This window comes from Colias croceus, chromosome 5 (genome assembly GCF_905220415.1).
Source record: "Colias croceus chromosome 5, ilColCroc2.1".
Classification (NCBI taxonomy): domain Eukaryota; kingdom Metazoa; phylum Arthropoda; class Insecta; order Lepidoptera; family Pieridae; genus Colias; species Colias croceus.
In genome coordinates this window covers 1,255,376-1,272,887 of record NC_059541.1, presented here as the reverse complement: position 1 = coordinate 1,272,887, position 17,512 = coordinate 1,255,376, and the positions used below count along the sequence as shown (strand labels likewise).

Below are 17,512 nucleotides of genomic sequence, written 5' to 3'. Positions count from 1 at the left end.
ACATGATGATTAGATATTTTTATCTTTCTAACGAAAAGATACGCGCGAGAGTCGAGACGCGATGCAAAAGCGACCGACACGGTGAGTAGTGCTATACTAGTCGCGGACGTGTAGGATACCAGTAGCGTAGTGTGCGAGCCTACATAAAAATGTATGTGAGATACTCCGCGGCGACTAGTCTCCGAGACTTGCAGGATACTTGAATCGCCTATGCGTATCGTAATGGGAGAAGGGCCTAAGACTTCACTCAAATGTCAAACAACAAACATAAACAAATCACTCATAACTGACACAATTATGATTAATAATTTGACATTTTATTAATGGCCAGCTACCTAAATAAAAATGTTATAATTATTATTGATTAAGTAAAACATGTTTATATTTTATAGAATGATCTAAATAAATTAAGATATGTGTTAAAAATAAGTTAAGTTTTGCTTCTGATTTATAAAGCATTTGAATTCAATAAAATTAAAAATAAAATATAGACATTCATTCGTATTAATCGATATATTCGACTTTTTTACTCCTGACAACTCTGACAATCTCTGCTTGATAAGACCGGTAGTCATAGAAATCTAAATAACAATGCCGGTAGTGAACACATTATCTTTTTTTTCAAAGATTTGTTTTCCCATAGAATCAGGAGTAAATATTTTACCAAGAATTACTAAAAATAATATAATGAATTTTAAATATATTATGATTTCTGTAACAGTTAGGCCCAGTTTCGCCATTCTCCTTTAGACACTCAAAATATCATGTCAAGTTACTTTTCATTCTATTGATTGAACTTTATAAATTGTAACTGGTCAAGAAATAAATAATTATAGTTTTGCATGTGAAAATTTTGGCAGTATTGCTAAACAACTTGAATGAAATGCTAGTTAGTAGTAGTTATGGTTCAAGATTATTGTGCAATTTCTTTATATTATGATGATGCATTTTCAAATCAATCATTAAATAACATGATGATTGAGACATGCTCAGAAAAATAAATTACTTTCAGATTTTTTTTTATTATTTACTGTCCGGATACTTGGGTCATAGTTAAGATAAGGTAGCTCAAATGTAAACGTGATATTCACCTGAGATTCAGCTAAAATAGCACTTTTATCGGGACAAGCGCCCTGGAAGCCATGCTTCCATGTAGCAAGAACAACCGGCTTCATCAGATCGTAGTCATGCGCGAGGCAGGCCGCGGGTGGACCTGTACCGCTTTTTTCGTCTGATGTTGTCATCACTACTTCGTCGATTATTACCACCTGAAGGATTTGGAGGTTTTATTATTGTATCTACACTAATATTATAAAGAGGAAAACTTTGTTTGTTTGATTGTAATGAATAGGCTCATAAACGACTGGACCGATTTTGATGAAATTTGGCACAGACAATCTTTAGACCCTGAGAAAGAAGATAGGGATACCTTTTATTGCGAAATATGTACCACGGGCGAAGCCGGGGCGGACCGCTTGTATAGTATATAGGAAGGATTGTATTAATTAAGAACAGTGGTGGTAGAAAAATTATAAGTAATTATTTTATAATTGCGATATTTTTGATATTAGGGTTAGCCCTTCATTACATATTACGTAAGTTAATTATTAATAACTAGCGGTCCGCCCCGGCTTCGCCCGTGGTACATATTGACGTTTTCTCTACATAAGAACCATCCTCGAACTTCAAGGAATATTATAAAAAAAAAATTAACGAAATCGGTTAAGCCGTTCTCAAGTTATGCGCTTACCAACACATTTTGGGATTCATTTTTATATTATAGATAATTATTGAAGATTTTCTGCAAATAATATTTCCGGCTGTCATGAATTAGTTAAAAATGATCCAATTATAACACAAAAGTTACATCTGCTAAATAATCATAATAAAATTATAGTAATGTAAAACCTAATAAACATATCATTTGGCATTCCAAATGACCTATTAGCGTTTCGGCTTCAAACGCTTAAAATTCATTGTAAAAGTAAAAAGGTCAGCTAAAATTAAGAGCAATATTACTTCATTTTCCTTTGATTGCAGTTTCGCGTGTTAGTTACGTGCAAGAAATTAAATGGCTTCATATGCAGTTTTGGTACGTTATTTAGTTAAATATTTATTACTTCAAATAGTGCAATATTTATAAGATTTGAACATGAATAAAGAACAACAGAATCGAAATCTGTACAAAAGCCAGAAAAAACGGTATGTTAGCCTATTTCACAGTTAATTTTAGGACAAATTAAAGCACTTAAATTATGATCTTTCATGTCTTGATGATCTTTTTATGTAAAACTAGCGGTCCGCCCCGGCTTCGCCCGTGGTACATATTCACGTTTTCTCTACATAAGAACCATCCTCGTACTTCAAGGAATATAATAAAAAAAGAATTATCGAAATCGGTTCAGCCGTTCTCGAGTTATGGAATTACAACGAAAAGTGGCATTGATTTTTATTTTATGTAAAATAATCAGTTTTTAATATCATTTTTTCGTAATATCAATCAAACATACCTCATTCCAGGGCACGAAGACGACCTGCGTAGACCGTTTGAAAGGTGCCCTGCCAAAGTGCAGAGTCACAGCTCCTCCCCCATTGACCAGCAGGTCGAACCAGCCATCTTCCCGTGTGAGGGTGAAACCTTCCAGGGGGGTGGAAGTCGAGACCCTCACCCCCACAAGCCCTGACCCCAGGGAGGTTACCACACGACCACGGATTACCGCTGACCGACTGGAAATTGGACAAATGTGTCAAATCCTGACATTGTGGAGAAGTTTTTCGGAAGCTAAATTTCGAAGGCAGTTATGTTTTAAAAGAATAAAAGACCTTTTCATTTGCCATAAATCGTTCGTTATTTATAGAGCAGTTCTGTGAAATTCCAATTCCATAATGATAAATAGTTTTATGCCAACAAATAATTTGGTCTGTTTCAATTTGAATTCGTAATGAAGCTTTGGCATTCGTACACGTTAAATGTTAGTAATTAAAATAAACTGAGGCATTTAGCTGTTGCCTGGATACATTTATCGTTATTAAATTACGATATTAGTTCCAATGGGAACCGCTGATAAATTATTGTGAATACGTTAATCTCGTTTCATATAAAATACTTATGGGGAGGTTAACAAAATCAAACTTGATGCTGATTGCTTTTGGGCATTTGAAGGGGACATGGTATCATTCCGATCGTAAAACTAAGGACATATTACAATATTACTAACTACATTATAGTTGATGTTATCATCTACTTGAAGGAAAACAAATTTGTACAAATCCCACCACCGTATACCATTATTCACAACTACACACTACATATGGATGTATCATGTATACATAAGAAGCGAACACAAAATTCACAGGACACAGGTCATCGTCATGCACACAAAAATAAACGCCTATATCATAGATACATATATAGATATTGTCTAATTCACACACTAGCCTACCTAAAGTTGTTTCTTACCTCGTGTTGAAGTGGTTCCAAAACATACTGGCAGCGAAAAGACGAGAAATAAAATAAGTAAGTTATGTTTGATGCAGTTTCGAGAGGAAATTTTTAGTTAGCCAATTAGTTGAACGAAGTCTCATGCGAACCAGTTTTTCGGTAAATAGCTTGCTGTTGAAATGCGTGTTATTGTATGAAATACTTGACCTAATATTTCCGAAATTTCTCTGTAAGTTCTGTTTTATATGTGGACTGTTTCTTTTATAGTGAAAATTATATGGTGAATAAATTGTGTATTTATATTTTGAAATTTTGTAAACTAAAGACACACATTTAAAGAGCAATGTATTTATAAGTGTTAAGGTTACAGATCATCTTAGAACATACATAGTTAACATAGAAGAAATAAAAAGAAAAATTGTTAACACTTTCTTAAATAAAACATTTAGGATTGACTGGGGCACAACATTGCATATTTTATATAACAGATATTCGATTTTGATTTGATTCGATTCGTCAATTGATATTGTAACATATATTTTAAATTATTTAGGATATCTTCATATGAAGTACTCAATGTATTAAAAGAACTACTTCCATTTCCAGAACTTATATTACTGCTTTTGTGCAGCATTTTGCTGAGGCTGTCTCCGTTTGCCTAATTGTAAGATAAATTTTATAATGTGTTTGGCTGTGTTTTTTTTGGCAACAAATTTATTTTCTTTCTTTCTTTCTTTCATATTTATTATGGTTAATTACAATATCAATAGACGCACATTCATAACACATTAGACATGGTGTAATTAGACTACGACACAAAATACTCGATTCAATAATCAGTAACTTATCAAACATTGAGACAAATTACCCACAAAAATGTATGAGAATACAGAAAATATTAATTCGATCCAGTATCATGTCGTAGTGTAACATGGAACATCGAACATGTATCTCACCTTTCGTTAAACGTTTCTTGTTTCGCGTAGTTTTGCAAACTACCCTCATCTATGAGGAACTTCATTCGTTCGAAGAATGACGCAGTGATAGCTGGCGGTTGCTTTCGGAGGAGAATGTCAGTGGGTTTGGGAGAGGACACGCAGAGCTGACTAGTCTTGCAGGCCGCTGTTTGACAGCATTCCGGGTCTTCGCAGTCCACTAGGCCGTCTGTTATTTGGGGATAATAAGTTTAGTTATGTTTGGTATTTGCATGTAAATGTGTAGCATTTTGAGACCCACATTTAACTAAAAAAAATTCACTATGGATTAACAGAAGGTTATAATATAGTCGGGAAAACGTAATGGATTGCATTGTCGTGACAAAAATGAATATGAAACTTTTTCCACGTCTTGAAAGCTCAAAACAATCCAACATTTAAAAACTTCTCAACAACCCAAAATCACATCTATCCAAAAAACAAAAACAAACCTTTATCATTATCCTTAGAATCGTCACAGATCTGTTCCTTCAGCGTGGTACAATCTGGGCCATCCCAGCCGTCAAAACATTTGCACTCCCAATGGCCATCATTCGCCACTCTGCACTGTCCATGGCCGGCACAACCTCTAGGACACCCTTCGAGGGTACAATGTCGGCCATTCCAACCAGAGACGCAGAGACAAGTGCCATTCTTGCATTGTCCGTGGTCACTACAGCGAGGATCGCAGAGCTTTGAGGTACAATACTCGCCGCTCCAGCCGGGGTCACACACGCAAGCTTCGCCCACACAGCGCCCGTGAGGACCGCAGTCAAGATCGCACACCTCTGGAATGGTAAGATTTAAGGTTACAGTTTTAAAGAAGTTTGTGTTTGTAGGTTTTTTTGGGAGATGGTGAAGGTGTATTTAACTTATGAAATCAGTAAGTTGATATTTTCTTCGTAAAAAATCGAGAAGAAGGTCTCAACTCATAAAAATACGTAAAGAAAAGTTGTCAAGACATCGACATGATTTTTCAAGTTTTGGTATTTTCAAGGAAAACCACGAAGAGTTAGCAATATCTTATTTTCTTCTTTTGTATGTAGTTTTTGACAAAACCAACTTTACCTATATGATGTCTATGTATTTAAATGCTGACCAATTTCAAAATTAAACACGAACAGTGTTAAGCTATTACAATAATGCCGATAGCAATTTATCTAATGCCTGGGCCAATAACAGTTATAATTGCATTACGTATTAACCATATCTGCAACCATTAGATTAGCAGCTATGATCGAGAAGGATTTAGGAACATGTTCGTAAATTATTATTGCTTGTCAATGATTCACTTTCAAATTGGATACTGTTCGTTTAATTTTACACAGATTTGCAATCGCAATGATTATCTGTTAAAGCTTCGAATGTCCGCTCGAGGATTATTAATGACTAAGTGTTCAACTAAAATATTGATGGATTGTTGAGTGTTTTGTAAATAATTTGGGAAGCTAAAAGTTTCCTTTCAAGAAACATTTGGAAATTTAGAAACATTTAGAAACCGGCAAGAAACTCCATAGTTGCTCTTTTAAGATTATCAATATTACAATTCAATTTTACATAAAAAGGAAACAAACTAAAGGGTAGCCAATCAATCCAAGCTAAGATGATTACTAGTAGTCACGTATACACGTATCTTTTTTATTTAATTTGCTCATGTCAATTACATAAATAATATTAATTATGCTAATAACTATTGGTATTTTAAATCTTTATAATACGAAGAATGAAGCCGTATGTGAATATATTTTCAGTACGCATTCTATCCAATTTAATAGACTACTGCAGATTAAGGCCATTTATATTATTCATGCTTATTTAACTATATTTATTTAATTAGTATTAAGTAATTAGGTATAAAGAGATTCTAGGTAATAGTGACTCAATGGTACTGTTTTATGCTAGATTAATTCCGAGGAAACCGTAATCAGCAAAACAGATGTAGTAAGACGTATATTTAGATCTATTTCCTTACGTTTCTTTGAACGAATTGAGTACATATTTATGTTTTTTTCGTTTACTGGTTTTCAGTAATATAAATAATATACCTCAGTGGTTTTTTAAGTCACAACTGTACACTTATATTTGTAAACATTATTGTTTCTGATAATAAAAAAAAAAAAGTCAACTCTTAATAATTTTATTGCATATCAAAGTTTAATCTACACAAATATTATAAAGAGGAAAACTTTGTTTGTTTGTAATGAATAGGTTCATATTATAAAACTACTGGACCGATTTTGATGAAATATGGCACAGACAATCTTTAGACCCTGAGAAAGAACATAGGCTTACTTTTTATTGCAAAATATGTACCACGGGCGAAGCCGCTAGTATTCAAATAAAGAGATGGTGTACAACAAGCTGTTGTATTTGAACTAAATCGTGCTCAGAACAGTTAGAAAAGCATTGATAATCCTACTACGTCACCCAAATTCCACGTACCTTTAGAACAATCCTCTCCAGACCATCTCGCATGGCAGGTACAAGTCTGCGTTTCCACATCAAAGGCCCCATGTCCAGAACAATCAGGCAAGCACTGTAGAGCGTCAGTGTCCATAGTGGCGCAGTCTCCGCCCTTCCAGCCCTTCTTGCACACGCAGGCACCGTCGATGCAGAACCCGTGCCCCGAGCATGTGGGGTGCGGACAGTCTACCTCAGCACAGAACTTTCCTGAAAATAATAGTTCTGTTAGAAACGTAACTCAAACTAATGATATTTTTTAATATTTGCGACAATTCGGAAGGAGAGGTTCTCCAAGAAGAAGAATTAAGTTATATGCACACTTAGACGAATGGCAAATGCTTTTCATTGAATTAGCAATATAATTCGGGATAGTAATATCAAAACGGAAAATTTAACTTTTTTTTGTTAATAGTGGATAAAATTAAAAATGATTTCAGTAATATAAAAAAGCTTTTAAATTTGTATCCTACGTCTTATAAGAATTTGCGTCATCATTAAAAACTATTCTTTTTTGTCGTTATTTTGGAAAAATGAATAAAATCACAGTTTCATTCCAAACTAACCTTTATACCCCCTAACACAAGAGCACTTTCCGTTCACACAGTGCCCATGTCCGTTACAATCGGGCACTTCACACTCGTCGTGCCGCAGCGAGCACTCCTTGCCCTTCCAGCCCGGGTTGCACTGACACTCGCCGTTGATGTACTCGCCTCGCTGACTACATAGCACTGGACAAACACCTGGAAAGGAGGATTGTTTGGTTGATATATGGATAGATATTTGGAAAAGTAGTTTATTGTGTTGGTGGTTGGACAGACACCTGGAAAACAGTTTTTTTAGTAGGTTGGCTAGACGTTTGTAAAAGAGCTTTCTTTTTCTTCATGGAAAGACAAGTAGAGCCACCTAATGTTAATTGATCACCATCATTAATTAAAACATTTCTGTTGGTCGTTGGGATTGACACAAACGTTTCGTTACTTTTAGTAATAGTGAGTAAAAAAGCTGACTTTTTTTATTAGTAAAACGTTTATTTGAAGCATTTAAAGTTGTCTTCTAAATTTAAACTATGTATTTGTTATCAAATACTTGATTCTTGGTATCAATCGCCGTATGAGTGTTTTTCTAGGAACAATCTAAACCATTAAATGATCGCTAGTTTTCGGCTTTTATGTACGTTATTACTTCTTTTCATATGGGCACATGGTTGTTAATTAGAAATACATGAAATATAAAGAAAGATAAAGCTAAATAGGAAGGCATACTTTCACTACAATCGTCTCCTCCAAAGCCAGGCTGACATTGGCAGTGTCCCATCAAACATTCTCCCTTCCCAGAGCAGCCATTCGGACAGTTGTGCGTCATATCATCTGCAATTATCGCTATGAAGGAGATCTCTTGCGGGTCGCCGTCGTCGTTGTACAGAGACAGGAACCAGTGGCCTTGCTCCATGTAATGCGTCACTTCCTTCTTAATGGACGGCTGTCAAAATTATTAAGTAATGAATAAAAAGTAGTTATGTATTACAAAATTCAAAATGTAGTATAAACTTGCTTTCGATTAAACGTAAATAGGTATAATAAGTGAAATATACATGAAAAACCACAATCGATTTCTTAAATCCAGGATTTTCTTTAAAAAAAGAATATCGCGTTTCAGTTTAACTGAAGTTCGAAATCGATGCAAAACTCACACGTGTTAGATTACAGATAGTACTTACGTGCGAGGCTCTCGTAGTTCTAGCCTTAAATCCGCTTAGAACTTCCAAAAAGTGATACTGTGTATGTGTGGGTAGAGCGTTTCGTCTCGCGTACACGCCTATCGAAGCCCCTCTCGGTATCATGTAGTCGAATTTCACGTAAGAGGCTTCTGACTGATAGAACTGCATGTTCCAATAGCTATATGGAGGGATTTCTTTTGATAATTTTTCACCTAAAGTTATTTGTTTGAACGTAGTCCCGTCTGGCGGAAAAGACTGCGCTGGGAATGTTCGCGCACCTATAACATTAAACTTGTGTTGTTATTTGTTCGACTTTAAAGTAAACGAACGGGATGCAAAACCATGCGATAATGTGATGAAGTGATTTCAGTGATAAGGTAATAGAATACGAAAAGAAAAAGATAACATGCATTTTGGTATATAGTGTTTTACTAATATTATGCTAAGTACATCCGATCTAAGTACAATAAATAAGTATGCGAATTAGTTTATTAGTCACAAAGCACCGACGCCCGAAGATGGTTCTATGATTGTTAGTTAGTTATCGAAACGACGTAAATTTGGACACCTCACCTTCCAATATTAGGATTGGTGGAGGCTTTACTTTTGGACATACGCATTGTACCGGTGCTTCCGTTGTAGAAATACTTTCTGTACTTGTTGGAAAATCTGTAGTCTCATCTGTTGATGTCGAATCGGTTGTAGATGAAAACTGAACTGATTCAGTTGCATTAAGATACTCTGTTGATGTACTATAGTCACTTTCAGTAGAACCAGGCATAGTATTTTCTTTAAATTCATCGGTTTCAGTTTGACCAGAAGAATCTGTAGTTCCTGTACTGTCTGTATTAACAGGAGTAGTTTTTTGTGCATCATCATCATATAAATCATCACCTGTGATATTGTCTTCACACACGGGGCAAGAACACTCACAACTACCGCCCCAATCTTCTGAATTCATATCTTTTGTCGATTTAGTTCCATCAATTGTGACAGGTTTATTAAAGTTTGTAGGCGCTGTTGGTTCTAAATCGATCGGTGTTATTTTAACAGTGGGAATTTCGTTGGAATCGCCAACAGTAGGTACTCTTACTGTTAAGGAATAAAAAGGTTTATATGAATCACCATTATTGGAATCATCTGATGATAACGTTAAATTAATCAATACATGCTTGCTGTTCACTGGCATGTCTGTTTTAGATTCAGAAGCAACATTAATTGTCGAAGATTCATTTGTAGTGATAGGAGCAGAAGTACTACCAGTTGCTGTTGTTATAGTACTTGTTTCAGACGAAGATTCCGAAGTTGTATTATATACACTGATAGTATTAGGTGCACTTTGTGTAGTTTGGGTTAATAAAACATCAGAATTAGTTTGAATTTTATCTACATGTGTCGTAAATATATTAGTTACTTCCGTGGTTACTTCACTCATTAGTAGGGGCGTTGAACTCTGTGTCGTAGCATTAGTGTAATATACAGGTGGAATTGTAGTTCCAATGCTTTTTGATGTTTGAATATCGTAATGATCTTTTTCAAGCTTTTCACTTAAATCATCAGTGTCGATATGTAACTCTTTGTTCAATCTTGAGAGTAACTTTAAATAATGTAGCTTTTGAACACCGTACGAATAAATTGACGGATATGCATCGCCTTGCATGTCCTCAGGATCATAGGCTATTGCATCTTTTTCTGATTCTTTTATTTCTGGTGGCATTTCCGTTAATATCTCAGCTTTGTTAGTCACTTTATTAGTTTTTGTTGAGGTTGTGTAATCCTTAGTAGTGCTTGTATTATTTTCACTGTGTGCAAGTGTTGCAGTATTAGTAACATTATCAATTTTCGTCGAAGTGGTATATTCCTCAGTAGTGGGTTCTATATCATCTTTCACGTTTATCGATGTGTTATTAGTAACATTAACATTTACACCCATAGCGCCCACATCGCTAGATACAGAAGCTTTAGAAGCGCCCCCGTCTTGCGGTTCAGTACTCTCGTCGGCTGACACACCATGCACTAAGCTAACAGTGGTCGAGGAAGGAGTAGTGATTAGTTCATGCATATCTACAGTGGAAGAATCCGTGGAAGAAACAGAAGATAAAGAAGCATGCTCGTCTACACTTCTACGAGCGCGAGAATGGCCACCCCCTTTACCTGTAGCTGACGACGTCGAGCTCTGGTGCGGTCGTGGTAATGATTTATTACTGGATTCAAGCGTCGTCGCTTTTGACGCTTGGAATTTGTCCACGTCTCCAACGATTACGGAACATGGTTTCGCATTTTCATACGACCAGTTATCCGTAAAATATGAAGCTGTAAATGAATAATTTAATTCAATCTTTCAATCTTTGCTTAATGAATACTCTAATAAAAACATTTTCATGAGCTAAATAAACTATTATCATATCTTCTAGCTTATTTTGAAAAAATGTAAAAAACATTAATTATACTAACCTGACATATAAGAAGCAATAGACAATAATAGAACAAATAGCACTATAAACACTATCGCAGTACACTTCCAAGAACATCTTGAAGATAGGCCTTTTCTGAAGTGGAACCTCGAGGCCGCTGGAGGGAAGTGCGTGGCGCGGAGGTTGTTCCTCACGGGAAGCACGGGGACAGGCGCCCCGAACGCTGGATGTCTGTCACTACGATCCATTCTTTCTAGCGTTCCCTTTTCTTGTTTACCTGGACTGCTACACGACGAATTTGATTTATAGTCCATAGACGGATTCTTTTGTATGTCCCCTGAAAAGGTAAAGGCAACCTATGTAATATTGTAGCGATCTTTTGCGTTTGTAATCAATCATACTATTGGAGTAACAGATTTTACTTTCGTATTACAGACTTTTTTGCGAGCTTATGTAAATATTTTTTCTTTAAAGCTTAAACGTAACGTAAGTAAACATTATCAGAATGTCGTTACATTTACATTCTAATTATTCTACTAATGATAAAAATTGAGACTCACACGTGTTCAGTTCACCTGAAGGCACGTAGAAGTTTCCCGAAGGAGTGCGTACAAGACACGAGGGTTCAAAATCACCCAAGTCAGCTGGGTTGCCAGTGATGCGGCCGTTTAGCCGAGACATCGTTGGGTTGCGGGGGGGCACATCGGGAGGGGGTCGGGACCCTTCTAGAAGACAACCTGAGAACAAACAAAACAAACTTTTGATACATTGTTGTGTTGTTGAGAAGTCTTGTAATTAAATAATCTGTGTTGATGCTCTTGCAATATATATAAACATATAAATGCATTTGTATCTATGTGTGTATGCATGTTGGGTTTATTTGATGTTTTATTTTTTTCTTGTTTAGATTGTTTTGTGTTAATAACTACATTATATGTACATAAAATTAGATAGCGCACAGTAATTGACAATGTCCTGTTAATTAATTACACATTATTGGACAAGGCTGGCCCAAATTGATTTTGACCGCAAAATTAGCATGTCGTAATTTAATTAGGGTCAAATTCTTGTAATAGCCCGCAAACAAATAGCGTTTAGAGGTCTATGGAAATGGATCAAAGATCGCGTGTTTCGGCAGTTAGTTAATAAAGGAAATATATTAGATTGGGAGCTATCGGATGGAGAGAGGCGCGGCGACCTCTCCCATCGCTAATATAAGTTAATGGAAAATCGAAGCATTATCCACCCCGCCACCCCCTTCCCGCTCGCAACCAACTTTTGATCCTCGACAAATTTTAAGGATTCCTTCAAGCGTTAATTAATTTATTGTAGCGGCCGATGTAGCCGTAAGAAAACTCAATTAATTTTAAAAGGGTTTTTGTGTTTTTTTCAGCGATCGTTTTCCGCGTCGCGAAAAGAAAGCGAGCTACAATGCGACAGTCCTTTGAAGCCGTCCCTTTTGAACGGTTCGGTTCCTTGTAATTAGAGAGTAATGAATTTACTCCCGAACCCAAAGAAAACGTGCTTTCAATAGACGTACGAATTACATTCACGACGAGAATAACCACGTTTTCATTAAAAAAAGATGTATTCACTTGAAATCTCATTAGCGTACTGAGCGCAGTAAGCCGGGATTAAGCAAGGTCATTTATCTTAGAGCCCTTTGGAGTTCAAACTGTAATAGCAACTAAGTATTCATCCCACCCAGTAGCCAATGAAAAACTAAATCACCTCCCTAACCTAATTTAGGAGGACAAGTATAGTCATTAATACACATGTCAGTCGACGTCCTAGTACAAAATGCGGCCCATTTATATCTCGTCTTGGGGAGCGGGAATTATGGTAATCGGACGAATCGTGTCTTTTGTCTGTAATGGTGGGTAATTACTGAGGCACCTCCCGGGGACACTTCGTTTCTTTAAAGGGCCCAGGAGCATGAGAATTCGACACTCGTTAACCGAATCGTCTCAACTTTAAAAGGGAGCGCGATTTTGAACGTCGCTGCGGGATTTGTCGGTCGAACGAACGTCCTTTTTGGTTTTAGAAATTGGCCGCCGCAACGCCAGCACTTTGCCCGATTGTTTACGCAAAATATAGTTTGTTATTTCAGCTTTTTCATCGTACGTTTACCGACTTCTATGCATAAAACTAATATCAGTCGTTCTATCCGTGTAACGGTCCGTTCGTTTTTATATTTTTCGAGCCATCTGCTATACGTTCCCGCGTGTAACCTTTTCCTGTACGGAAAAGCTAAACTCGCTTACTTATTGGAAGATAAAGGGGGTGTGTTTCGGCTCATTTGCGGAGCTCAGTCAGATCAAACGTGATTTCTTATCGACGAAGGGAAAAACAGATGGAGATAGAAATTCTTTATTCCCAAAACCAAATAGGGAATAAGCCAGTTTATTTATTTTGTAGTAATCGCGTTCGTATGTTATGAAAACTATGTTATTGATTTAATTTTATATTATATCTTTATTATAATATTATATTTTGTAATATCAATACCACCATTAACTTAAATCTATACACTTTCTATTATGTACATAGATTTATAGCCAAAGGAATGGCCTGCACAGGCTTGTACATTAGAAAGATATTAAGGGCATACCATCACCATACGTGGTCGTTAGTATAGGCCTTACAGAACGTATTCAATCCGGTTAACCTGTCGGGCATATATCTCTTTCAAGTTTCATAACTGCAGACGTTGATGTATGAGACAGTGGTATGGAGACTCGGTACTTGGGCAATCTCAGACCAACATGTGCCGACAATCTTATACTCGTTTGCGTTACCATTTAGAATTCAATACATTAATCGGTGTTATGTTGCTTACGAATTGAGACGAACTGTTTTGTAAAGATCGAAGTGATTATAAAGAGTATGAGGAGAATAATTTACCCTTAAAGACTAATTCACTAAATTCAACCGGTTTTTATAGAGGTATTAAATACTTTATAAAGAAAATATTGTTGAACAAAAATATTGCGTAATAACGTTTCATTATAATATTATACACAAGTACAATATATAAAACACAGATTAGTCGAGATCCGTGGGTTAACCGTTATTAGCATCCAAGAAAAGTTGTCTCAATAACTATCCAGGTAAAACCGCTCGCTATCCCAAAGTAATTAATATGTTAAACGGAAATGATAAGTTCCCGTTCCCCAATTTCTATTTTAAAGGCATTAAACTTTCCCTGAACGTGCAATATTTATTTGAGAGAAGCGCAGCATTTAGTTGGGAACAATCGGGAACTTGGTCTGACGCTGTGACTCCGTTTTAATTAGCACCCATTCATCGTGAAACAATCGAGTTGAGAACAAATCCATTATAATCGAACTTTTCGATAGTCGAGTGTTGGGCTTAATGCGCGCCCCGCTATCAATCTCCATCGGTTTATTTGACCTTATTATTCGGATTTGGTGCTAAAGATTGTTGAGATTTAAATTATTTGCTGTACTTAATAATTACTTTGATAATTAACGTTTATGAATGTCTATACATTTATCTCATCAATTTTGTATTTGGAACAAAATGTTCACGTAACAGAAAACTACATTGATGCAAAATTCTTTAAACACGAGTAGATGTAACTATATTTAGTTTACATGTACGCCATTTGGAGTTTCCAGTTTCATCTAGCTGCACCTATTACATACATATGTCCGAAAATTTCAGAAATTGAAACTTGAGGTAAACCACGGAGTAAGTTTGCTGAAATTGGTAAGTTCAGAATTGCTTACGTTGCCACATTCGCTGCATTTGTGTGATTACATTAATTATATATTAATTAATTTTACAATATACGATACGAATATAGTCTTGTTAAATTAACCATATTATTGTTTCCTTTATATCGATATCTTGTATGTACTAATGTGTAAAAAAAAGGTAAAATATGTAAATTATAAATAGTAAATATACCAAGAAATATAAAGCCTAATATAAAATGTTCGAGATATCATACCTTAATCAGTAAATCTCCAAGTAATCTCATATAATTTGGATTTTCGTAATCTACATTTCTGAAGAATATCGAAGGAGAAAATATCAATACCGACGGATTATTTCAAGATATTTTTATCTCAGCGGGAGTTGAGCAATAATTTCCTTAACGTTTTCCACGTCGGAAGTCTTTCGGGGCATTATAGCGAATTCTCTGACATTAGCAAAATTCCCTTGTAACGAGAATAAAATTTCATCTCTGGTTATATGTTAAAGCGATCGCGTACTTACAATATTATTGTACAATATTTGTTGAACGATTTTCAAGGAAATAACTGTTATTGGAATATTCATTTACATTATAAACTTTGTATTGTAAAATCAAAGTGAAGTGAGGTAGAATGTATATTGTATATCCTATAGTTTATCTTATGCATTGTTTGAAACTGTGCCAAAATTTTGCCTGTTTTTATCAGGAATATTCGGTTAAAATATACTACATTCATTACGATATGATATTAACATTTTTACAATACTTGAAATGCCATATCACTTGCCGCATCATGCTGTATTTTTATTATTTTATAAGTATTTACAGAATTAATATTTCAGTATTAAATTACTCATAAGTAATTTAATACCTTTTACCATTTGTATCTTATAATCCTATTCAGATTGCTAATCGTATTTGAGGTTAGCAACCGCGCCTAATTGCTGCGGTTAGTTGCAGGTGACGTATGTCGCTTTGCTTTTTGATTTTTATTATTATTTTAGCAGCAATATACCCCGGTTCCGCTCGGTTAGTTTTAACAGTTACAATGCTCAAGCAAGTGACAAATCCAATTTCGTTTAAAAACGCTTTTGAATCGTCAAAATACAGAAAAATAATTATTTACCAAAACACCATATCCGTTCAGCAATTCTTGAGTTACAGTTTGTGTAATAAACGCAACTTTTTAAAAATAATATAACGACTTATAAGTGTAGGTGTAGTATAGGCGGTATAAAACTCTCCAGTTTCAAGCAAAACGCCGCTTAATGATATTACGCTTATATTTAATCGATGGCTTTCAGTTGGCCTGGTTTCCACGATTCCGTTAAATATTCTCTTATCATTTGACGCGTACACGAATTCGGTCAATGATTTATGTGCCGTTTTGAAATCGTTGCGATTTTCACTCTGAATTATAATGTGACGTCTCACGATTGAATTTAGATGTTCGCTACAAAAACTCAAAGGTTCCAATCGCTTCGGCGCTGATTTATGTGGTTAAATAGACATCCATTTCATAGTTGGTTGAGCAAGAGATTTGTTATTATTGTACCGTTGTTAGGTGATTTTTGGTTGGTGTATTTTTCCGATTATAGTACAAAGGATCTATGGGAGTTAAATTCTTATTCTATATACTTACTATGTGAATGTTTACTGATGTAGTTTCCACAATTAATTATAGGGAGGTCGCAATAAATAGCTTGTATTAATCTAACGTAGGTCCAGCATTAAAGACGCATGTAAATCTATATTGTGGGCAATGTATCATGTCAAGCAGCAACCGCTTGCCCGCTGATAAGATTACCAGACAAAGGAAGTCCACCCATATCGCTACCACAACCACCGCTAAACGCAAGCCTTTATGACTCCACTATCCGGGCAATTTCAATTTTAACACAAAGTAATAGAGTCCACATTGTCTCGAGAGGTCTTTATTAAGGCTAACATCAACGTCTCCTTCGTTAAAGGACACTCAGCTTTATTTATGTCGACATACTGCCAACGTTGCCTTATTTGCCATTTCAGCTACAGTAACAACTAGATTTGCACTATCTATTGCTATGAATAGAGTCCGATTTCGCATCGCCACCTCCGTTCACATCCACGTAATGAAGAGGGAAGTTGAACTTTTCGGTTGAGATATTAGGGTGTGTTTTTAAACGTGTTCGTTTTTGTTTCCGGCAACGATAAGGACACGACGTTGCCCAAGTCGGTACGTCACGCGACTGGTGCACTAATTTATGTTGTGATTTAAGATATACCGTGGACGCACCTTGCACTTTGCCCTAAGTTTTTATGGGCTGTTATGGTAATAAACTGTCTGGGCAAACAAAGCGATAGCCCGAATCACCATATTCTTACAAGGACTGTAAATTATATTTTGCATTCATAGTTCGTGTCGCTGTTGAAAACGCTTGCTACGAATATTATTTGCAAAACGAATACAAAATAATATAGAAGAGCTGTTTTCCCTAGCTATATCAATAAGATGTTACTAATCCCTTAATCGACTCATTACATAAAGCCCTCATTAAACTTAATTTAAATGAATATTACACGCTAAAAATAGAACCTCGTAAATCAGCAATTAATTCTAGTTCGACAGAGAATGCTGTACAATTAGTAGATGCTTAAACAATCGTGGAGGATTTAAAACTACCGAGTTGATAACAAGCAAAAAGCTGCAACCTTACCGCTCGTTAGATGAAAGGCTCCTTCATTAGTGCAAGAAAAAAGCCGAAGAGACTCGGGTTACGTAACGCGTTACATCTGTTA

The 17,512-nt window shown here is 35.7% G+C and overlaps 1 protein-coding gene across 4 annotated transcripts in view; it reads right to left on the bottom strand.

The window, feature by feature from the left end:
* Positions 1-17,512, bottom strand: part of LOC123691807 (teneurin-m) — a 208,635-nt gene that overhangs the window by 7,280 nt on the left and 183,843 nt on the right. Inside the window, exons 5-17 of one of the 4 annotated variants that reach the window (XM_045636373.1) lie at positions 11,571-11,747; positions 11,051-11,347; positions 10,751-10,909; positions 9,170-9,688; positions 8,597-8,874; positions 8,142-8,358; positions 7,443-7,619; positions 6,859-7,086; positions 4,869-5,204; positions 4,399-4,606; positions 3,461-3,487; positions 2,511-2,727; positions 1,092-1,268 (exon numbers count right to left, since the gene is read on the bottom strand). In XM_045636373.1, coding sequence (XP_045492329.1) covers positions 1,092-1,268; positions 2,511-2,727; positions 3,461-3,487; positions 4,399-4,606; positions 4,869-5,204; positions 6,859-7,086; positions 7,443-7,619; positions 8,142-8,358; positions 8,597-8,874; positions 9,170-9,688; positions 10,751-10,909; positions 11,051-11,347; positions 11,571-11,747 — 3,017 coding nt within the window. Of the gene's footprint in view, positions 1-1,091; positions 1,269-2,510; positions 2,728-3,460; positions 3,488-4,398; positions 4,607-4,868; positions 5,205-6,858; positions 7,087-7,442; positions 7,620-8,141; positions 8,359-8,596; positions 8,875-9,169; positions 10,910-11,050; positions 11,348-11,570; positions 11,748-17,512 lie in introns of all 4 variants that reach the window. The other 3 variants (XM_045636371.1, XM_045636374.1, XM_045636372.1) reach the window with 3 other exon arrangements.